The sequence below is a fragment of the Diuraphis noxia genome, unplaced genomic scaffold (assembly GCF_037042655.1).
Source record: "Diuraphis noxia isolate RWA-SAM2 unplaced genomic scaffold, SU_Dnox_SAM2 contig0005, whole genome shotgun sequence".
Classification (NCBI taxonomy): Eukaryota; Metazoa; Arthropoda; class Insecta; order Hemiptera; family Aphididae; genus Diuraphis; species Diuraphis noxia.
In genome coordinates this window covers 47,410,482-47,436,206 of record NW_028301715.1, presented here as the reverse complement: position 1 = coordinate 47,436,206, position 25,725 = coordinate 47,410,482, and the positions used below count along the sequence as shown (strand labels likewise).

The 25,725-nt window shown below is 29.1% G+C and overlaps 2 protein-coding genes across 2 annotated transcripts; one reads left to right on the top strand and one right to left on the bottom strand.

Moving 5' to 3' along the window:
• The first annotated feature begins 86 nt into the window (after window positions 1-86).
• LOC107164214 (xaa-Pro aminopeptidase ApepP-like) lies at window positions 87-18,936 on the top strand. Its single transcript, XM_015511949.2, has 14 exons — window positions 87-472; window positions 8,363-8,495; window positions 9,919-10,003; window positions 10,803-10,979; window positions 11,130-11,355; window positions 12,247-12,508; window positions 12,784-12,904; window positions 13,434-13,580; window positions 13,977-14,190; window positions 15,946-16,179; window positions 17,770-17,841; window positions 18,031-18,098; window positions 18,239-18,334; window positions 18,535-18,936. Exons 1-14 carry the CDS (start codon window positions 448-450, stop codon window positions 18,739-18,741), a joined length of 2,067 nt encoding a protein of 688 aa, XP_015367435.1. The 5' UTR covers window positions 87-447; the 3' UTR covers window positions 18,742-18,936.
• Window positions 18,937-25,691, bottom strand: LOC107164215 (uncharacterized). The gene is made up of 5 exons (XM_015511950.2): window positions 25,379-25,691; window positions 25,140-25,297; window positions 24,705-24,840; window positions 20,385-20,567; window positions 18,937-19,662 (listed from the first exon to the last, which is right to left on the bottom strand). The coding sequence occupies exons 1-5, from the start codon at window positions 25,455-25,457 to the stop codon at window positions 19,325-19,327; spliced, it is 894 nt and encodes a 297-aa protein (XP_015367436.2). The 5' UTR covers window positions 25,458-25,691; the 3' UTR covers window positions 18,937-19,324.
• Between the last annotated feature and the right edge of the window lie 34 nt (window positions 25,692-25,725).

Below are 25,725 nucleotides of genomic sequence, written 5' to 3'. Positions count from 1 at the left end.
TATACAATTTTGCTTGAATATTAATATATATGGTAATTGTTGTCACAAGTTATTAAAATGATAACTTAAAGTATGACTTCTTCAAACTACGTTAATCAATAATACAAAAATATATTTTGTACATAAATGAGATATATGTAGTCATTTTTGTTAAAACTGTAATTATTTAAAATAAAAAATAAAACATTTACTTACTAAAAAAAAAACGAAATGGTGTTGTACACAGTATTGCATGATTTTGTCATTTATGTTGGTACTTTGTACTTGATAAATGGTAACACTGGCGTTATGCATTTATGTCCAGTTAGAGAAAACCCTTACTCACTTTCAGCTGAAAGGCGCTCATTTATTTCAAAACGCTTGGCTGCTATTAAAGTTCAGAATATTTTTGGTTGAAAAATGTTTTAAGTGTTTTTCTCAAAATTTATAAATCAACGATCTATAAAAATGAAAATATGTGTCCTAATGATGTGTAAGTATTTAAATTATTTATGATTTATCAGATTAGTAAATATATGTAAAAAAAAAATATAGCAGTTTAAAATCTAGTTTTTTAATATTTCCTATGAAGATATGAGAATTTTAACTATTGAAATTAAGTTAAAAACGAAGTGATTCTCTGCGCTTTTTAGCCAACTTATTTTAATTGTATTATTTTCAAAAAATGTTGACTTACCTATAAGGCTATAACTAATAAGTTGTATTAGATTCGTAAATTCACAAATTTGTATTATGTAAAAAAATTAAAACTAATTATGAACAATTCATTTTCGAAATATATATGCATTCATGTATTAATCGAATACGATTATTTTTACCTGTATAATTAGTAATTTGGCGATTTGTTTATTATTATTGAGAATCCATATCAAAAATGTGCTTGGTTCATTCATAGCGACCAAGAAAATTTATTTTATTTATTTAAACTCATTGACCAGTATCAGATACGTGACAAACGGCTAAAAATTTTTTTTTTTGAGATTAAAAAATAAGTCCTCACATATTTTAATAAATTCAAATTTTTAAACATTATATTTATTCTTAATTTTTCATAAACGGCAAGTTGGCAATATTCAACTTTTAACCAAAAATTTTTAATGGGTAAATATATACTCTAGAATTGTAGATGGTTAAATACTTTTAAAAAAGGAAACACAATTTGGTATTTATCTAACATGTCTATTATTAATTTTGCTAATATTTTTTTGAATATAAAATAAATACTACTTGTTTGCATAATCGAATTACTCGCCTTATAGGTAAGTACACTTTATATCCTATTATGTGTAGATACCAGGAAAAGATACGAAAAATACGTTACGCTTACATAAGTAATTATACTCTCACAGTCTTACCTACCTTAAAGTCGTCTTTGGCTAGATATATGAAATAAAGTTTTATCATCTCATTAAAATAAATAAAAATTTAATATAATTATTATATTTTTTTTTTATGTGAGCTGGTTTGTTTAAATAAACAAATAATCGACAATGTAATTTATTTATAACTAAGGTAATTATGTAAATAAAAAAAAACGGATGTATATAATATAATAATATATTATAGGCATAGGTACGGCTTAATGTAGTAGGTATCTACTATTACCTACTATAAATTATTAATTTATTAAAATAAAACAATATATTTCATTTTAGTTAATGTATAAGTTTTAAAAGTTTTTTACTTCGACAAAAATATTTACTATTCATATCATCTAGGCAATATTGTATTATTTTACGCAGCTATACCCATGCGAGTTATGCATTAGTATAGGTAGGTATATTATATACATATATATACACTTATGTACAATACAAAAATTGTTTTAATTATTAGCAAATTCTTGAAAGAAAAAAAAATAGAAGTTTATAATATAGTTTTGTGATGAATGATGACTATTGCTATAGGTAGTATTATATACTATGATTTTTTACCGTCTATTTTAAAAGTACTTTTTTATTTATTTTTATTTTTTCATTGGTATTGTGATTCGCGAATACTGCTCTACTAGTATTACATACTTAATAATAATATACGTAATTTTATAAATTTTAGTCAGTTCAAAATCTTAAAAATAAATCAGTCAAGAACTTAATTATATCTACCCATTTTGAACAGTTTGAACGCAAGTCTTAAATAATTAATATTAATAATTCGATATTCACAAGTCTTAAATGGTTTTATAGAATGAACAAAATGTTAATTTATAACGGAAGTCTGACGTCTGTAGACAGGGAGGAACCTTGTTAATTATTAAACTTATTCACTTGATAAACCGAAAACCAATACCAGCTATATGCGAAAATAGTAAAATACCATTCAATACTATTCATTGTAGCTTTCGCCGCAGGGGTGTTTCTTTGAGAAATGAGTTAAGACTATAATATATAAATATAGGATCGAACTATAGCCTATAGGTATATTATATGCATGTTTCTCAAATATAATGAAACCGTGTTACCCCCTGTTGTTTAAACGTGATTTCACGTAATTTGTCATTGCGATTTATGACACCGCGGATAAGCCAAAGGCTTGTGGGTATTGTTAATATTGAGACCTGGGGGTTCTTAACTTGCATATTTTTTTTATTGATCGGTTGTTTAAAAAATAAATTGCTAAATATACCTTCACATTTGAATCACAACGTAATAAGTTTAAAAAGTTTGTATTGCATATTTTAAGGTTTATATATTATGATATATATGCATATGTGATATACAGGTGATTCTTTTAAGTGGGTACACTAATTATCTCGAAAAGTATTTACTTTTTTCAAAATATTTTTTTACATGGTTTCAAGTTGTTAAAAAACCAACGTTTTTATTAAAAAATATATTTTTAAATATTTTTTATCTTTATCATTTTTTAAGTTTTTACTTTTTTGAATGACAACATAAAGTTATAATTTCATATTCCAAAGCAGAATATTTTTTTAAGTATTTTGATTCATAAAAATCGAATTTAGGGCTAGTAGTTTTTGAGTTATAAGTATTTAAAGTTTAGATAGGTAGAGTGGAGTGGTACGGGGTTACCCCGCAAAATGTTTGTCCACTACTCCGCTTGTTTAAACTTAAAATACATATAACTCATAAACTACTCGTCCTAAATTCGAATCAAAATACTTAGAAAAAAATTCTGCTTTGGAATATGAAATTAAAACTCTATGTTGTCATTCAAAAAAGTAAAAAACTTAAAAAATGATAAGGATAAAAAATATTTATAAATATAATGTTTTAATAAAAACGTTGGTTTTTTAACAACTTGAAACTATGTAAAAAAAAGTAAATATTTTTCGAGATAATTAGTGTACCCACTTAAAAGAATCACCCTATATATTCCTCTATTGTACCTACTATGATGTACAGGTACCTGTGTACATAAGTTTTTATTATTTCTCAGTGTTTTATAATTGCCCCCACAACCAAAAAAAAAAAAAAATTGTTATTATAGAGTCTTTAAACTATAAGACCGTTAGGTTTATGAAGTACCTATATGAATGATGATATGAAGATATATCAACTATTGTTACTTACGGGCTACAACCTGCCTATATAATATTTATATGTTTGATTCGTTAAATCTTATATAATTTTATGATTAATGGGTAGTTACTAGGTAGGTACATATTTATTATTTATAACTAACTATGGGACTATATGGGAGAGGAATGTATATGCATGATGCACCTACTCCGGCTGTACCTATAATAATTGTGACATGAGAAAGTTTCACTGTACTTATACTTATATTAGACTTCAAAAGTCAAGACGCGCTTAATATTTTACCGTTTTCAATCGGATATATTGACAGAACGCATTTTAAATTTGCTAAACATTACAGCATGGTGTATAAGTGTAGCTATATACAATGAATAGGAAGACCTGCAAAGGCGTATAATATTTAATACTTATATTCTTTTCATTTTTTTTTTTTTTTTTTAAACTGATGTTTAAAACTTCTATCAATAAAAACTTTGATGGGGCCACGGACAAACTTCCTCTGGTTGTTTCCGCCGATTGGGCGTTGCCCGCACTCAGCAGCTGCTGTTGGTTTATATACACCTATTTTAATGCATATATACCCATAATAATGGCAAATATAAAGCATACCCATTAATATAATATAATGGCCACCATTGAATCGCATTGAATAATTCGTTCCGTTTACGTTTAAAACACAGATTGCTTTTATTTATAGGTATTATATAGGTGTAATGATATTCGTAATAAAGTCTTCTAGAAGAAGAAAAATACAGACTAGATAAACTATATAGGTACATATATCGCGATGGCCTGCATGAGATCTGGTATGGTGACGGTCATTCGAAATTGGTGAATTTCGAACTAGTGTATCCGTTTACACATCGATGTCGGACAGTATAGGTAGTGTTTATATTATTGAATTTGTATATTATTTACTATTTTAAATGACCGAAAATATTATTTAAAACTTTAAAAGGATCATTTGGGTGGTTGGTGGTGAGCAGTAAGTTCTAACAGGAGTCGTGAGTAGGTCATAAACTCATAACTCTTTAGTATAAGAATCTGAGCCCCTACTCCCTCATGACAGTATTGTTTAATTTGGTATTTATAGACTATATTATATGTACCTAATGTATATCTAATTTGTGTACAATTAGATTGGTCTAAGAATTTTAATCAGTTCCACAAATAATTTTAACTGTCCTAGAACCCTTCCAACTGTAAAATACTTTTTTCCAATACAAATTTATTTTCTAAAGAATATATTCTATTATTGTTTAATTTTTAGTGTACCTAATTATACTTTATTCAAAATCAACCTAAAAACTGAGAGTAGTATCATACGCAACACGCAACCCATATTATACATTTAAAAGTATTGATAAAATATAATCGCATTCGAAGAGCGATTCTTAGCGGAAGTTCAGTTTTTTATGTACCTATAATGTTATGACTTAACCTAACCTTCCATACTATTTTATAGGAGGTTTTAAAATCGTAATCGGTCATATAAAAAAATTACGAGTATATAAATAGGTACCTACCCAAATATTTTCAAAATGTATTAAATAGAGTATCTAAATATTATTATATAGTACCCATACTATAATATGATAACTGACACTAATATTTCTAGTTGCAAACACAATAAAATATAAATACATTTCATCAAATTAAGTAGTAATAATAATAAAAATGATTAATCATATTTATGGAACTATATAATGTACACGTGATTCAAAATGTACTTCTATAATATGGTTCTATAGATATACAATATTATATTATAAATGTTGAAGAAGAAACTATAATTCGTAATGAAAAAAGGAAGGGTCATTTAAAAAAAATCCATAATACTCTCCCCCAACGTATAATCTATGTATTGTATAAATATATATATTTGTTTAGTAGAATAGTATAGGCAGTATAGGTACTAGCTAAATGCAGAATTTGATCACGCTAACTGTTAAGCTTATGATATATAGACATATAGTGTAGGTGAAATCAAAATTGTATATCTAATATACCTATAGATAATAGATGTCGGATAATACCAAATCAATTCAAATATTAGTTGTTGGCAGTTTATATATAGCGTTAAACATAGGTTGTACATAGGATTTAATTTGAGATGTATAGAGAGCTTTAGTTTTGTTATTGTAAGTATACCTACCTACCTACATGATATATCAGCTCATTATTTTTATTTTAGCTACTATATGGGTTCCAGAAATTTCAGAATATAACTCAAACCACTTTTGCACAATACGTCAGGCCCATGCGCAGGATTTCATTATGGAAGATGGTACGGTTAAACTACCCGCGGGCCGCGACACGTATTATTTTCGATTGGTTTTCTTCCAAGCATTTTTCGTAGATAACTTTAATAAGTAAAATATAATAATGTTTATAAAACTCTGCGAGCTTAACAAATAGGGAGTGGGTTGTTTAAAGGGACTTATAAAATCAACTCATACTTTTTTTATGTTAATGTGCGTACCATGGCCATTAATAAAAATAGTATTTTGTTTAATTCCTGGTATAATTATTATTAATGTGTTGATGCTTTTCTGTTGGTCGTAAAACCAAAAATAAAAGACTGCTGAGTTTTCGTCATTTAGCGGCACTCGCCGCGCGCGGTTCTATCAGACGATTTTGAAATGTCAGCAATTTTTGTACGGTCCGTGCAGAAAACAACCTTTAGTGAAACAATATAATTTTGTTCGTCCCTCGAGGACTTTAAATGTCATTTGAAATTGGGTCAAAATAAATGATTACCACCTGGCCAAATTATATGTATTAGGAATTCCGCCATCCGCACATGGCCTATTTATTTACGATACGTACAGTATATCGTATATCAGTATGCACGATAAGATGGGAGCAATTGCAGGTACCTATTTATCTTGTATTATAGTCGATAGATATATTATCGATCTTATTATTATATCTACGCTGACACATCGAATTTTATATGGGGTGCGAAAAGATTTACGCAGTGTGTTGATTGCACTTTCAAGTTTCTATAGTATACCTACCATTCTCGAGGGAATAAACACTATATACACATGTTACTATTATTATATCTATATATATATTGAATATAATCATCTTCTCTCATTTAATTACAGCATAATAATACATATAATAACAACAATATTTCAATATTGTTCGGAAAAGTAATTTCACACATTGGGATTTCATTCCCCCAAAAGCTGATTTTTTCAGCAAGGTAATTCCGATAAATTTGTTATTTTAATTTTATATGTTTGGGTTTGGGTTTTGGTTATATAATACATAATATAACTAGGTATAGTTTATTTAATGTGTTTCTAAACATATTTTATGTAGGTATCTAAATTCTGTATCATATGTTTTGGCCCATAAAGAATAACTAAATTTAAGACTTGAGGCTGTGTTGCAATAGTTAAGAGTTAAAAATAAATAAATTCATTAATGAATGCAAGGATGGCTTTTTGAATAATTAATACTATTTAAACTTCCCCTCTAATAGTCATCAAGGGTGATTGAAATCCAATTTATTTTAGTTTTATTTTAATGTTTCAATTTAAATTACTTCTATTAATTCTCTACTTTTGAACTATAATTGTTATTTACAAAAGGCTAATAAAAAAAAAACTCCATACCAAGCTTAGGCTTAATGAACTAGATATATTTAATTCTTTATACAATTTATTGCACATATAGAGAGAAAAAAAGTACTCACTTCTTCTTGACCACCATCTCGGGGTGATTTATGTCAAGATGATATGACTATTTACATTTATTACATACATAATTCGTATACAAATTCACCTTACGCACGTGAGATTAATGACATTTTTTAACTAACACCTTCAGGTAAATGCAAGAATATAATTTGTTCTGTCACTACGTGGTGTGAAAACAGTCGAAAAATGTTTATATTCGATATCCCTCTTTCAAAAAAGCTGAACACTTATTAGAGCACGCAACTACCAATTACCATTATATTTTATATATTGTATAAATATATATATCAAATTATACAGCATTATAACAGTGACATTTAACACATAACTTATATTGTACAATATACAGGGTGTATCATGATGATCTGACATATGGAATAACTTTTGTTGTATTCAATGCTTAAAAACCTTTTTTTTTTGTATATAATTTATGACACTTGCGCTACATTTTTAGTAGGTACCTAAATTTTTTTTAATTTTAATTTTCTAATAATGAAACCAAAAAAAATTTAAAATTGATAAATTTTTTGGATACATTTAAAATAGCCTATTTGTGAATCAGATTATAAGAACTGTTTTGAACGTAAAACAATTTATCTATGTCAAGTAGTTTATTTTTTATAATTTTTTTGAAATCCAATATTTTTTTGGTTAAATTAATTTGTGAAGTAATAACTTTTTTTAAACATGTTTTTTTAGAATTTTCTGATATGAGTATATTTCTTAAATTATTTATGTATCATATAAATCATATAATATTAACAATTTTTGTTATACATTTAATTGGCATAATTATTTTTTTTATTGGATCTTTTTGTTTATGTATAAGTAATATTTTGTTGTCATATACCAGTCATATGACTACATAAGATGACCGATGGATAGATATGGATCTCATTGTCACATATATATTTTGCTTCAATCCAATTCTATAAATCGAATAACAATCTTTTGAAGTTACAGGTTTATATTTAATCGGTTAAAAGCAAAGTACCTATGATTAATGTATAAAATTAATATTTAACAATTGTTTAAACATTATTTTTTTATGGACTTGTTACAATGGATAACATTATTCTATTTTATTATTAGGAATAATATTATGTATGTATATAGAATTATGTATTTATGTCTCAATTTACGTTTTAGACTTTTGGACAACGGCGTATAGTCAAAATGGATATTCTAACGAAAAACCATCAGTGGGTAGAAAATTATGTCCGCCAATGGAAAACGTACCGCAGCCCATTAATCGAGTCAACACGTCTGCTATACTTCATGAGTAAAACAAAAATATTAAAAATAGTTGATTTAAATAATGACGACGTTTTATGTTATAAAATTAAAACTTTTTTTCCGTGCTTACGACCGCGCTTCCGGAACTGCTTAAGCATTACGTCGACAGCGCTGCCATCGTTTATTATGTTTAAAAAAAAAAATAATAATAATAATATAGATACAGACAGCAGACCAAGTAATAATTAAAGGTTTGTAACCGACTAGATTGCTGACGACGGTGACTTCACGGACCGATTGGAGTTCACCACCCTGGACTTCACGTTCTGAGTTGCCATTTTGCGTGGTGACCTCCGCCCACCACTTCTGCATTAGACTTTCTCTGCAGCCTGCCTCGCTTTCTCCATCTCTTCTCCGAGAGTCAGGATCTCCTAGAATATCTTGTAAAAAACTCTAAACGTCTATTCCACATCATAGAGCACCTCGGCTCTCGCTGGGTGGTCCGGTGATAGGTCCTCGAAGGTTGAACAACAAAGAATGGCTGACATAGGTATCCACCACGGCCGAAAGAAGCCCTAGGCGAAGCACTTCAGCGCGAATATAAAATTATAACTGTGGAGCGGATGTTTATGCTCTAACAAATGGAAAAATATACAATATACAGAATAAAAATATGCTTAGAATTATTCAAAATATGAATCAATACAAATTCATTAATTATTCATTAATTTCAATTTTATTTTATTTATTAAAAATTTAAAATAGTAAAATAGTAAAAATAAATAATTTTTAAAGTTAAACTTCATGTACTGTTGGTTAATCTGAAAAAATATGCATAAATATTATGTTAGAATAAAACCAAATAAACGAAATGTTTGACTTAATACAAACAATAAAAGATCCATGATTAAATATGCTTTAAAAGCAAAAGCACGTTGAATATAAAAATATGATCAAGGAAGTAATAATCGAATATATTATATGTGAAAAAAAGGAATAGGTACCTATTAAATTGTTAATTTAGATTCTATTTAGGTAATGAAAGACATTTTTATATTCCTCTGTATTAATTTAGAATTTTTATTTTTTAAATATGATAAAAGCATAAACACCCACTCCCTACTTGGTTACTTGTAACCAATTATTATTAATCTAGACATTTAGTAATTTGTATCCCTAAAACCTATGTGCATTGTTGCATTGAGTATTGCACTATATTGTATGCATTATAATTATAATTCTATACATATATTCAATATATATATATATTTATATATACGATATGATATAATATATAAACCTATATAGGTACTAATAGTTTTTTAGATAAAAATGCTAGTACTTATTATATTATAATATTATAACTAGTGCACTTAGTTCTAATATCCACAAGTACTAACGTATTATTTTTGATTTAAACTATAACATATTTATTGAAGTAATATAGAATAAAAACCAACGTGTTTAAGGTTGAGAAATGAAATGAAGAAAAGAAATGCACACCATGGACCACCAATTGATGCATATATAGTCCCAGATACGGACGAACATCAAGTAATTAATAATTTATTTAAATTATTAATTACTTATTATACAGATAAACCATACACAAATACAAAATTCACATGCATATTTATAATATTTAATTACAAAAATTGAGTAATTTTCACAACATCAATGAATTATAATTTCCATTATTATTAAAAAAAAACTTAATTTCATTGTATAGCAGCTTATCTAAAGTTGTTTATAATGTATATCGGAAATGTATAATTCAATTTATTAAAAAACAGTTGAAAAGTCATATTTGTGACTCGTTTGCTCAGGTTATTGTTTATTAAAATGTATATAATACACGCCTTTAAATCAAAATCACTCAATTTCTTTAATACGCAAATACATGGGCGCATGGCTAGGTAAAAAAAAACAGGAGGCTAAAATATATAAGTATTTAGGTACAACCAGTGGCGTAATAAGGAATTTAGTTTGGGGGGGGGGGATTATATGTTTTTAGAAAAATCTGAAAGCCTCATACAGTATAATTTACCCTACCAAATATAAAACGTTAGCAGTAAAATAAAAGTTTTTTGGGGATCTATCCCACTTCATCGGCTTCGTCCCTTCTTAATTACACCCCTAGGTATAATACATGATTTCTTAGAAAATATTCCAATCGACACATGGTTTTTCGAAAACTGATCAAAACAATATTCCGTATGTACCTACCTACACACCATCAAATTGCCTAGTATAAAATACGTTTAAGACTTAAAATAAACCGTGTTTTACACCATACGTAATATTATAATTTATTTATTAACCTGATTTGATAAATACTTTTGCGTGCGTGTAGAACGAAGAAGTGGCGGATCACGACAAAAGACTGAAATACCTGTCGGGATTCAGTGGCACCGGTGGGGTGGCCGTGGTAACACAGACCAAAGCTGTTTTCTGGACCGAGTGGATGTACCACAAACAGGCGGACGAAGAACTGTCTTGCGATTGGCAGCTGTTTGTCCACGGAGAATCGGTAGGTGAAATTTTTGCAGATGTATAAGATCCGTTTTTCCAATAATTGCTGGCACATCACACAGTTTGGAGGCGGTTATAGTTTGCTTGCACATAATTTATTTACGTATTTAATTTACTATTTTAAAAATGTATATATACATATTTGCAGAAAAGGCTGGACGAATGGTTGCTGGATGAGTTCAAACCCAATTCCAGGGTGGGCGCCGATCTTAAGCTCATCTCGAACGGTGACTGGGAGTTTTTGTTTCACGCGCTGGCAAACGAATCCATCAGTCTAGTGCCCATCAACAACAACATAATTGATATGATATGGATAGACAACCGGCCCGATTATCCGACACGCGAAGCTTACGTCTGGCCACTGGAATACGCAGGTCAGTATACCTATACGATTTTGTTTGTTATGTATAGCTAAATTGCGTAGGTAACTTCATATAAGTAGTTAATTACATTCTACATACCAAATATATTTAGTCATATATGACTATAATATTCGTAAATAACTTGCCTCAATATATATACCAACTTATCGTCATAACTCATAAGATAGTAAATATATGCGTATAACACTATAACCACATTTGTTCAATAATAATAGGGTAGGTGGTTATTATTCTCATCACTCGTTCTTTGATTAAACTGTTCAAATATTAAAATTTTAGTAAACAATTCTGAATGAATTCATAACTAAATTATTTGTTTGTATAATTGTACCTAAATTATGATGAGTATATTAATATATTTTTCACATTTTATACGATATTTAAACAAAACTTATTTTTAAGGACTAACTAAAATGCAACATTCCCTTGACATTCAGTTAAGTAAGTACCGATACCGTGTGTAACTTAACAATACAGATAAATGTAATGTTTAATTAACTCAAAGAAAAAATAATTATTTCCTTAATAAAAATTAATTTTATCATTATACCGAGACTTATTGGTGCATCTTACTATCTTAGTATATAAACAATTACTTCAGATACGTTATACAACATATTTAAGTATACTTAACACTTATCTATACTCCCTTAAAAATAAAGATTGTACCTGTATACTGCAGTATAGGTATATTATAATTTGTTTGATTGTTTGATATTATGAATTATATACTTTGTGAGTTCGTGATTCAAGGGGTCAAATTTAAAATGTAAACTACGCAATTCTTCCACAGAGCACATAAACGCGCCACTAAATAATATACATACATACGATGAATTCGTTTTTAGTTAAAAAATGATGTGACATTATAAAAAAAAACAGGCAAGAGATGGCAAGACAAATTGGATGCAACTCGGGATAAAATCAAAGCCATGGGGTGCGACGCTATGATTGTGACGGCTCTGGACGAAATCGCGTGGCTTTTGAATATTCGCGGTCATGACATACCTTACGGTCCTTTCCTCAAGTCGTACGTCATCGTAAGCAAGGACCAGCTACACCTGTACACCGATTCCGTGAAGCTCAGTCCGGACGTTCGGAGACATCTGCATACGGACAATTGTATTTCAGCCCATTGCGCTAGGTTAGACTTCATATAAGTTATAACTAATAATATGGCATACTTTTTTTATAATAAGCAAATCATAAAATAATTAATAATTAATTAATATAACTGTATACTGTATAGATAACATAGTGTGTATCTATTGCTTTTGACCTCACTTCCCACACATTATAATTTTATAATAATATTTACTCGAAATGATATTTTGTTTATTCGAATACCACCAAAATATAAACTTATTTAGAATAATCCAGGGATACAGCTATAATATTAATTTAAACATCACACTGTAGGCTTCACGATTACGAAGCCATATGGATCGATCTGAGGACGCTGTCGCAGATTTGGCAAAAAGTGTTAATACCGTCTGCCACGGAGTTCCACAACGGCGCAAGTAGATGCATTTACATTTTGGTGAGTTTTCGAAATTATAATATGATGGCTTGTCTATTAAACGAATATTATTTTTTTATGATGAGTAATGACATTTACTTACAATTATTATGATTTGTTACTGTTTTCTAAAATTAATGTAACATTATGACTTCATTGAAATCTTCACTGCAATTAATGTAAATGTATATATATATATATAATTAATCAACTTAATGGAAAAGTTTTATTCGAAAGTAGATTGTGATATAATAAATAAACAATATATACCTATCATACGGCTATGATTTATAAATAACCTTCTACCACTAACATACGATTGTAATTTGTATTATATATACCTACCTATTATATAGCTTTGCCCTCGTCAATCACGACTTTAGAGTTTAGACTGACTGCGGCAGTTTAAAATGTAAATAAAATTTCTTTGTAGGTACCTACTATGAATAATGGAATAATGAATATTGTGTTTTAACTTTTAACTGTAATGGAAATATAATTAAACCGTTTAAGTTTAATGAGGTTCAATTTGCTTATTTGATTATCGTAGATCAATATTGAAAAGAGAAAGCAAGCTCCTTCGCCAATTATGTACATGATGGCAGAAAAGAATTCCGTCGAAAAGGAAGGAATGCGACTCTCACACATTAGAGATTCAGCGGCTATGTGTAATATATTGGCCAAGCTTAACGATCAGGTACCTAATATTAACTAACCAAAATACTATTCACATGGTTGCCTATTTAATATGATACATTGATAACAATTAAATTGTCACATTTGAACTACCTGGTTCTATTGTAAACATTTCGAATTTATTTTGGTTTGATTAGTGTACTCGTATATTATAATAATTATTATTGCTCTATACAAACAATATGCTAAATATAGTGATCTAATAATCCACGTATAAATGTAATATTTAAACAAATCTACAAGTTTCGTCGCCGAAACAGTGTATTAATTTCGAAGGGGTAGCAAAAAATGCGTTTCTTTGTAGAAGCTATTATTACCTACTCATAATTTGATATTTATTATGACGTATGTAAATTTGACGCATTTTTGTAACTTTGACAAATTTATATTTTTTTAGTTTAAAAACGGACAGCAACTCACCGAACTTGCCGTGGCCAACATGGTGGATAAGTACAGAAATGAACAAAACTTCAGTCGAGGTGCCAGCTTCCGGTCCATTGTAGGGTACGGGCCCAACGGGGCTATACCTCATTATACGCCGTCGACATCGAGCAGCTTGAAACTTGATCACATCAGCACATTGGTCATTGACAGCGGTTCACATTACTGGGGTAAGTCCGATTTTAAATGCTATTATAAATTTTTAAACACCCATTGTCGATTTAAAATATAATTTAATTAAAACTATTATATATGTAGATACACCACGTTATATATCGTCCTATTCAATCTATATAGGAAGGTATAACTAATACAGATAGTGAAAAGTTAAATGTCTCATATGCATACATATTATAGACTTAATTCCATATATATATAATATAATATAATATGTACTCGACGTGTAAACGTGTAAGGTGTACGGTGTAAGGTGTACTATGATGTATGAACAACAATATATATTATAAAACGTGTTACGCACCCATCGTTTATTTATGTATTTATTTAAACTGACGTCATCTTCTGACTGCAGATTGCAGATAAGTATTTAATAATTAATAATCAAAACTGGCATTTCATTTTTATAACACGCTCTTAAATTACAACGTATGTCAGATATGTCACGAAGTCGTGTATTTGTGATGTTAGGTTTTCTATGAACAACCTCATGAGAGATTTACTATCCTATTATTTTTCTTGTTGATAAATGATAATATTAGAAGCAGTGGCGGCGTGAACTATTTTATTTCATGAGGCAAATATATATGCTCGGCCACCACCACCTAAATATTATCACACAGACGCTTCATAACTTATATTTTATAATATATTAATAAAATAATAACGATACAACTTTATAGTGTTTCCGGTTTCGTTCAGTTACCACGATACCACGTTATTGTACACACTACACATAGTGTATTTCCACTTTCCAGTAACCATGAGGTACAAATTATCCTAATTATTGTATAATTAGTATAAATAGTATTAGTTGACCACTTGACAATATGTGTATTTTAATATCCATTCAAGGAGGTACCACCACCTAATCGGTCGTGAGGCAATTGCCTCATGAAACACCCTATCACGCCGCCACTGATTAGAAGTGCATTGCATACGATCACTACGCACTAGTTTATATATTATATTATTAAACGTCGAGTAAAGTATAAGTATAATGATTTTAACAAGCATAAAAATTGTTTTATAGGGTAAATTAACCATAATTTATTTCTTGAAAAAAATGTAGGTCAAACAAACATTCTAAATGCCATGTTAGTAGACAGTAGTAAAATGATTTTTATACCGTTAGCGTCGCCGAATCTCGTAGTAAAGGGCACCAACAATCATAATTGACGATGGTTTTGAATTTTGATGCGGCACACACACTTTAACAGAACGTATAATACTGCAAATATAAGACGTTTAGGACCCACCCAAATCGGAAATATCGGTTACTATGATATCCAGATGTCCTATATATAACCAGCTCGCATATTTAAGTTATCAATATTTTTGAAATACGAAATGTAATCACCCTGAAAAATCTATATCAAAATATAAAATCGTAAATAATTGCCTCTGCAATTTCGCTTTTAAACTTGAATATATTTTTTCAATCATTTACAAACCGTGCAGGATATGATAATTAATTTATAGCTGCTATACTTGTACATTAATTGTTATAAAATATCGTTCGAAAACCCAATGAAAATTTAAAGAAAATTCTTTAATCATCGTTTAAAACACCTCGCGCGCGTGTTGGTCGAGGGTCGTGCATAATTAATGTAGTATAGATTATATTGTATTACCTAAAGTTCAATATGAACTATTAACTATATACATAACTCAAGACCTCGTGGAACAAATAATAATATTCAAATATCAAATATTATAAGTATTTAACTCTACCTTATCTGCTGCAGATGGAACTACGGACGTGACCAGAACGGTGCATTTTGGACAGCCATCAGCCGAACAAATCGAAGCATACACGAGGGTGTTGATGGCGTCTATTGATCTTGCGTCGTTCACATTTCCGTATAATTTGAAACTCAATCAGATTGACGTAATTGCCAGAGCACCGCTTTGGGATTTCAATTACGATTACAATCACGGTACCAGCCATGGGATTGGAGTGTTTCTCAAGGTCCACGAACGTAAGTGATAAATGATAATCATATATTTTTTTTGTAAAGACGTTTGATTTCAAACGCTCTTAACGTATGTCATTGCAGAAGTGCAGACTCTTGCACCTCTGTTAAATATATGCTGTCATAGTACTTACTATAATCATGTATAAGTTTATAGTTATGTCTAAATATTATTAAAATTCCAATGGATCAGTGGCGTATATAGGGGAGGGGGGGTGATCTGGGTGATATATCCCCCCAGAGTCTTTTTTATTTCTAAGAGATATTTGTCCTTCTGGACCTAATGTACAAAATAGTTTTGGTCATATCATTCCAAGATGCATTGCATTGGTTTTAATTTCCTGCAATGTTGAATAGATGGGTTGCAAATAGAGTAAATTATAACACTTATAATCGGTATGAGAATTTAAACGAAAAACATAATCAATTGTTATACCCAATTTAGGTACATCGATTGTTGTGTTCATAAATATTAAACATCGAAGAGATATGGTAACTGAGTCACGTCAAATCCGATATTTAAGCCTGTTAGCCCGTTTCTCATTAAGTGGTTGTGTTGTTGAATGTTGCACAATTATATAATATAATGTCATTATACGACGGTAGAAAGTTAGCTCAATTTTCGATTTCCGCGTAGGTACTGGACACATTATAGATATGATTAGAATATAAAATATAAATACGGTACACAATACACGATAGCGTTATTAGGAATTGTTTAAGGGAGGATGAAACATTGAATTATTAATTATAATTATAAAATATTTAATTATAATAGTATTATAGTCTATACGTCTTAATCGTATAGTTTTATACCTATATTTAGTACATTTGGAGTGTACACGACATTCTACATTGAATACTAAATAACACAATTGGTCGCTATTTTTAGTTCACATTACACTAATAACATCTTGATTATTTTAAATTGGATATTAAGTAAATTTAATTTTTTAGTTTACACTCAACAATATTTCTTAAGATAGACTTCATGATTACCCATCTGCTGTCTACACCGATAATAACAAATAAATAAAACTTAAATAGATTAAATAAAATAAAAAAAAACATCTAACATTAGTTGCAATTACAAAAACAAAAAAATTACCGAAAATACTATAAAATAGTTAACACTAAGCAAAATTAATATTTAGATAATATACTTGTCTTGGATCCTTTTAATAAAGAAAAAAATCCAAAGGGGGATTATCATCGGTGATTATATTAAAAATACACCGCTGACACTTAAGGTACGGTACTTTTAAATTTCTAACGCAATCATTCATTAATAGTCCGATATACATCGTTCAATATTTTGGTTTTCTAGAACAATGTTTCTAATTTAAATCAAAAATACTAATATCTGTATTTATAGTAATTAGATAGTAGATACTATAGTCTCTGTTTTACTGATTTATAATAATAAGACAGGAACGTAAAACTGGCACTCTGCAAACCAGTCAACATTTGGGTCCAAAAGATAAAACTACGGATACAATAATCTATTGAAAACATATTTTATTGTACGATTATTAATTTGATTTTTTAATCAAAATAACTAATAATATCGATATTATCTTTGTTTACACATTTAAGCACCTGTTAATATGTATTACGGACAAAAGACAAGTGACGTAGTGCTCAAGGAAGGATATTTCATATCTGACGGTAAGTAGGTAGAATAAATCAATTATAATACCTGGTATTATAAATAATTGTATGATAGTCGTTAAACTCGATAACAATCCGATCGTTTGTTCGTTCATTGTATGATATAATGCATAATATATTAATATAATGCACGACAAAAGAGTATATTTTGATATTTATTATACATTGTTTTTTTTTTAAACATAGAACCCGGTTATTATAAAGAAAATCATTTTGGCGTACGTCTAGAAACTATATTAGAAGTGATAACAAAGGTAATCATATCAGGATCTAGTTTCAAAAAAATATTACTTTAAAATTATTATTATGCAGTCGAGAGGTCGCGTCGAATAAGAAAAAAACTGCAATATCGTCAAAAAGTATAATAAATTATTAATTTTTATGATTTTTACAGAACGAAACAATGGGTCAGTATTTGACGTTCGTGCCGATCACTCTAGTGCCGTTTGAACCAAAGCTTATCGATTACTACATGCTGAGCCCAAAACAAGTATGTATATGCTGTAAAGTGTTAAGTACATTTGGATAGTACCAAAAAAATATCGCAAGAAATCATTCGAAAGTTTCGACGATTATACTATTATGCTTGTATATATATATATACCTACTATACGTGATTAATTTACGTTTTTTTTTTCTACCGAACGATCTCGACATACGATCTATGTGGTTTTTATTCTCTCTCATCAGGTGCGTTGGCTAAACGAGTACAACGAAAAGATCCGGAAGATGGTGGGCACCGAGCTTCTCAAGAACAACAACAGCCGACTGGGCTACGAATGGATGATGGACCGAACGATGCCGTTGTTTTCGGGAGGAAGTCGGAACGAGGTCTCTTCCTTGGTTGTAGCTGCGCTACTTGTCGCCATTGCCACCATCAACCACGTGGCCGTTTAGAGTTTCAAATACCGATCCCCCTCAAACATTGTATTATTATTATTTCTGCGTTATTATTATTTGAAATCGATTAGCAAAATGCGTAATACAAAAAACGCGTGTGTTGCGTTGACGCCGATAGACGCCATTACGCCAATGACTTAATACAATTAAGCTTATAGGTACATAATAATAAACGTTAAAAAAATATTCAAATATTCTAAAATGATGTTCCGTCGAACGTGTAATAAAAATAAATATGACAAGATGCGTAAAATATAAGGAGTACGTATGTCAAACAGCGGTCTTTGAAAAACAATAATATTTATAATAATATATAATATATATATAAATTAAAAAAAAAAAACTTACAACACCTATATCATAATATTTTAATATCAATCTCGCGTTATTATACGATTAAGTTTCATAGCCGATTGCGAGTGTCGCGTGGGTTTGAATATTTTCGTAGGACTTAACGAGTTCACAATTCATTATAATATTTATTCACATATTTTATATATAGGTAATGCTCGTAGATTACTTATCACATTTAATGTACAATAGATTACTGCAGTATAGCTAATAAGTAGGTAGTGGATGGTTATACGGTGGCCGCGATCAGCGGAGATGACCCGAAGACCGTCGTCATTGGCTTCTGTTGCTGCTGACCTCCGTCCTTCAGCGCTTTGTGTATCCTGGTCAGCGCCTTTTCCGTGGCGTTTTCCTCGTGCTTGCACACGTACCGGTGACGGTTACTGCACTCGGCGCCCGAGTACGCATACACTTTGGTCGCGGAGTTCGGGCTGAGACGCAAACACCGGCCCGACCCGGTGATCTGGTCCTCGGGCCTCGTCGAGTCCTTGGGCACCACGGGCCTCGCGCTGTTGGCCCATATCCACAGCAGTCCTGGGTTTAGGCCACCCGTCCAATAGTCGTAACCTGCAGCGATGTGCGATTATAGAATTTTTTTTTTTTTTAATCAAGCGATTTGAATATTCGAAACCTGCAGTTGCGTGTTCGCGAACGCGTATATATATACTGCAATTTCCTATTATTTCCCACGTGTTTATACATACATACATATAATACTAATGTTAGTATACAGAGTGATTTTTTTATCCTGAACCTGTAGTATTTGTTATTTTTGTTATTAATCATAAAAAAATTCGTAATTCTGAAAAAATAATCAGATTTTCTACGATTGTTTTTTTTTTCAAATGAGAACCTATACATATTTCTCATTTCATAATCTGCTTGTATTTGGTATTCCACAATTTATTTTCAATGCGTTTATTATTGATAAAAAACTAATATTTTTCAATATTTCATTTAATATCAATTATGTAGATAAATCATAATTATATTGATTATATTAATACTAATTATTATAATAATATTCACATAATGTTTAGAAAAAAATGTTCGTTCAGTTTATGAAATAAAAAATTTAGATCGCCGTTGAAAATATTAAAGCTCAAAAATAATTATCTCTTAAAATTGTATTTGAAATTAATTCTTTCTTTAAAAATGCGCATCAAAAACACCCCTTAACCTTCATGCATAGAAAAAAAATAATCACTAGCCGAAAAAATCAATTTTTAATATAATATAATCACAGTCGTAATAGTAATAACGATTCATTAATACTATGGCTCACTCACCTCTTAAATACTTGTCACCGATAAGGTATGTCAGCACGTCAATCTGTTCGTCTTTGTTGTCGAACTCTAACAAATTTCCGCCCAAACTTTTACACATCGACATGGCCGACTTCCAGTTATACTGTCTCTCACTAAAGTGATAACAGGCATGTGTGATACGCGTGAAATTGCCCGGACAAGGATCTGCATGAAAAAAATAACATTAGGTGTGATATATTTATAGAAATAACAAAATAATGATTTCCCATACATAGATTATACCCCGAGCGACTATATTCAAATATGATACGTTTGTGCAAAGAGAGTTTTGTGTTTATATACTTAATGTTTAGACGTAATTACTGTTATTAATTAATACTTTAATAATAAGTCTAATTTACGCAATATTCCCAAATTATACCTACATTTAATACGTCTAAAGGATTTTCTTTATATCGGCTAGGGCAGTAGGGTAGTCATATTATTAAATATTATGATGTTCAAAATAAAATAAATTTGATAAAAAATTGTCTAAGGATATGGTGATTAGAATTCGCTCATTAGTTTTGTTTATTGCACTGGAACTATTTATTATATGATTGTATCGATTAACTATTTAGTTTTAAATATTTATTTTCGTGTAACTAAAATAATATAACTATAAATATTATAATATATGTGTAATGTGTTACTGTAATAGTACAATTACAATGTATAACATTTAGAGAATACGAATTAGTTAATTTTTTTTATTTAATTAACCCATGGCAATATAGGCCATTGGGTATAGTTGGATTAAAATAATTGTCTGTAAGTACAATAAATTATATTCATCGCTTTTTTTTTTTTAAGTATACTAGACTACTATTTTAAAATAATCGAAATACTCTGCTTTTTTTGTATAGGTAGTAGTTTATTATTAAAATTGTATTTTTCTAATCATGATACAATAAATACCAACAACTATCAATCGCCATTCATAAATAGCTATTATTTAATAAATATAAGTAGTCGTTTGATTATGTGTACAACTTGTCTTTACACAAAATAGATATTAGGTATCATAGTTCTAAAGTAAAACTCTTAAATATCAATTTATATTTAGATGTGACTAATTAATAGTTGTATAAATATCAAAAATAAAAAATGTATTCCTCTTATAATAATATTTTTATTGTTCTACTGAAATATTATAAATTATAATGTATGTATTAATAAAATATATTACGTAATTATTATTTATATGATATATTTTTGATGAAAATTAGTTTTGAGTGTTTGAAGATATTCACATATTTATGTGTCATTTATAATATCAATATTAAATTATCAACCATTTCAATTTTGAAAATTAATTTTTTTTTCATGTACATAGTAATATATTTAACCTATAAAATATTATGTTAAGTATTATATTATACTTATCCATCTAATATTGGGTAATTTTTTTTTTTTTAATTTAATGTTTCCAATGATAGGTGTAACTATGACATATAATACGTGACACGTGACACTTTCAAATTGAAATATAACCACCACACCCATTAACCTATAGGCAATAGTACTTATCAGTTATGTTATATAAATATCGTATAGCTATTAGACCGTTTAACAGTTAACTAACCCACAGTTAAACAGTTAATTTATGAAATCAAACACATGTGTTCGATTTAGTTTCGAAAGTCCAAAAAGTACTCAGCATAATATCAATACATGTATAATGGTATATTCATTGTAATACTATTTGGGTACACTGTACATACTACATAGTACACAGTACACACATTAGGTAGGTAATTAGGTATGTATAATAAATTATGTTCTCTTAATCATAGCGTGAAATGCATTATCAAATAAATGTAAAGCATTCTATTTTTAAAATAGATTAATAACTCTAATAATATTATAAGGTACTTCTGAAGTTTTTTAAAGAATAACCAAACGACTTCAGACTTCAGTATTTTGTTAAACTTAAGCCACGGCCGGTGGCATATATAAAGGGGGACTTAGTGGGCTGCACCCGCTCCGAAATTATAGTCATGACTGTTAAATATATATAGTAGCCTTTAGGTCGTACTTGTATTAAATTTGTATAATTGTGTACCTATAATTTACAAATTTACAATTGTCATAAAAAAATTAACTTATTTGAAAACATACCTAATTTATTTTAGTGCCTAATGTTATTTGTAGACTTAAAAAGAAAGTAATTAAAAAGAATGGTTTCTATTGGTAATCTTTAGTTTGAATCTCGATTTCTAATATTGCAGTCAATATACCAACTGACTGCCCGGTGTACAATCACCATAAAACATAATGCATAAATATTATTTAATATACCAACAAGCTTTATGATAGTTTGCATTGAAAAACTGAAAAACCAATTGCATGAATACCATAGAATGATAACCAATAACTTATTAGTAATAATTAACAACAAGCGAACATTTATTTTTTTGACTATAAACTATAGACGTTAGATAATAAACGTTATTGTTCAAAATATAACTAACAAACAATAATAGTTAATACTTTAATAGTTTTTTTTAAATACATAATACCTATCGAGCGCGATTTTACAATAAATAATAATTAGGTACCTATATTTGAATTTTGTTTCAAATTATTATAGCTTAACATTATTAAATTATGTCCGTTTGTTTGTCGTTTTTGTTTGAATTTTAATTTATTTAGAATCTCTCGGTCAGTATTAACTGTATAAGTATTTATTATAGTAATATTTGTTACGACTTGGGACTTATGATTTAAAAATGATTGTTTGTTGGCCATTCTGTAATTTTCAAACGTAAATTATAATATATACGTAACATGTTACTAAAATGTTGTATTTAGATCTTCATTTTTAAATAGAATAAATAAATCCAAATAACAAAATATACGATGATATAATTTCGGTAAATAATGTAGAATTTATTATGCTTAAACATATATTTATAATTTATACCTATTATAAGGACACTTATCGGATAAAACATTGTATCCTAATATCCTATCGTTTGAAAAATATATTATATAGTGATAAGCACATGCCACATTTTAATATTGCATTATATGAATAGGCACTATCTCAAAATTTACCTCAACACCTGTATAAAACAAAAACTAATTTAAAAACATTTTTAATTATAATAATTGTGATTACATTGTTAAACATTTAGAAATGCTTACTGTCCTAATTGGTTAATTTATACACACAGGCACACAGCCACAATAATATACATTATTCTTTGTAAAGGTACGCAATATGTAATGGATTAATGAAAATTGGTGGATATTTATCCATCATCTACATCTATGGCTCATATACGATGCACAAAAAACAATATGTAATATGGATACGTTTAATTATTTGATTTATAATTATTGATAATTATCAAAGAAACAGTAGTTAGGATCTTGGGGATAACTGCTTTAACCTCCCACCCACACCTGCAGCATCATTCATTCAGTGTTATTATAATTATTATTATAGTGGTGATTATCAATTATTATCAAAGATCAATAATAAGAATGATATTGTAGAAATATAACTTTTAGGTATAATATTATGTACAAAAGCTATATGCAAAGAAATAACGAATTTAAAATGACGTAGCCACGTAGATACTTGTTAGTATGATATAATAGCTGGTAATATTGTAATAAATGTATATATATTATATTATGATAAATTCATGAGTAAGAACAACTAGAAACCACGAAATATCAAGGGTGTGGAAATTATAGCATGCAAAACTGAGAACATTCATATCTAATGACTAATATAATATGTGTGAGACTGTGACAGTCGAACTCCAGTCTTAATAATTTAAAATGTACTAAACATGTTCATTTATTTCATAATTGGTCTATAAAATATTGTATTAATCTCTACTGAGACTGTTGTATTTTATTTTTCAACACATCAAGGTGCACCGATACTCAAACGAGATGCGAACATTAAGTAATATATTAATATCATTAAATAACATTTACATGAAAAACAATTTAAAAAAAAATATCGATCATAATATTTTTGGTAAATAGACATACAGGTTCCATATTACCTTCCGTAACTACGTAAATATTACGTTAAACTATAAAAAAAACTTTTTTAAATCACACATACTTTAAGAGTTACCTAAGTCATTTTATACAAATTGACTATTGATCTTTGGTCTCTATTATAGACTATTATGTCTAAGAGATAACTGCAGGAGATATCTATTGAAATAAATAAGTACCTATTATCGTATTACCTATAAATATAGTGTAAAAATTGTTGTGGTCCACATTTTTTTTTCTAATGCCTTAATAGTTTTATAAATAATTGTGACTAACCTTCTCTGTTGGCTGCGTTTCCTTCTACGATGTGTTGGATGAGTTCTTCTGAACGTTTCAACCGTTTTTCCATTAAATCCATTCTATGTACCAATTTTTCAATAGCTCCTAGTAAATACATATCAGTTTCTGAAACCTATAAATTTAACATAACTTTTTGTTGAAACGCGAAAGGTATAAGTACTTATAATATGTAATATTATAGATATATCGTATCGAGTCATAAATCTATTTTATAACATCAACTATTCGATATATCTAAATGATATCTCCTGAATATATTGATTAGATTTAAAAATAACTACTCTGCAAATTCGAATATAAATAGATATAATTAGTTATAATATTACTTATTATAGTTGTTATAAAATTGTATTATTTGTTGTCCTATGGAAAATACTATAATAAACGATAATAGTAATGAGCAATTAGTACTTCTTTGCTAGGTTCTTTAACGTCCACTCGATCACCTGCAGTAGCCATGTTTTGAGACGGCCTGTTCACAACGTAACCGGTGGGCAAAGCTACCGGCACGTTAATTACGTTGTCACGTGTGGCTAAATCTTCAATTGTAGTCAAACGATGAGCGAAGTCTAAAAAACCAAAACCGATTAAGCCATTTCGTAATGAATTGAAATTTTTTTTTCCGAGTAGAAAAATTTGAAAAAAATTACCTCGGTTCGACTGAACGACAATCACGGACGACAACAGTGGTATAACGACGCACGTTATTATTTTCGAAAACATAATCATATTTACCGTTTATGATTAAATTACACTTGTAGCCTACCCGCGAAAAGGATAACGACGACGACGGTTAATATAATATATTAAATTATTACACTTTTATTGGTGCGGAGACTCGAAGAACGTTTTGTCTACGTGAAAAGTGCGCGCCGACTGTGCACCGCGTGCGAACGGTCGCGTGAATCTGCCCGCGATGATCACACCAGTGCCACACTTAACACTGAGCGTAGAAAACAAAGTCGAGCGTCTAATAAACGCGCACCGCAAACGTGTT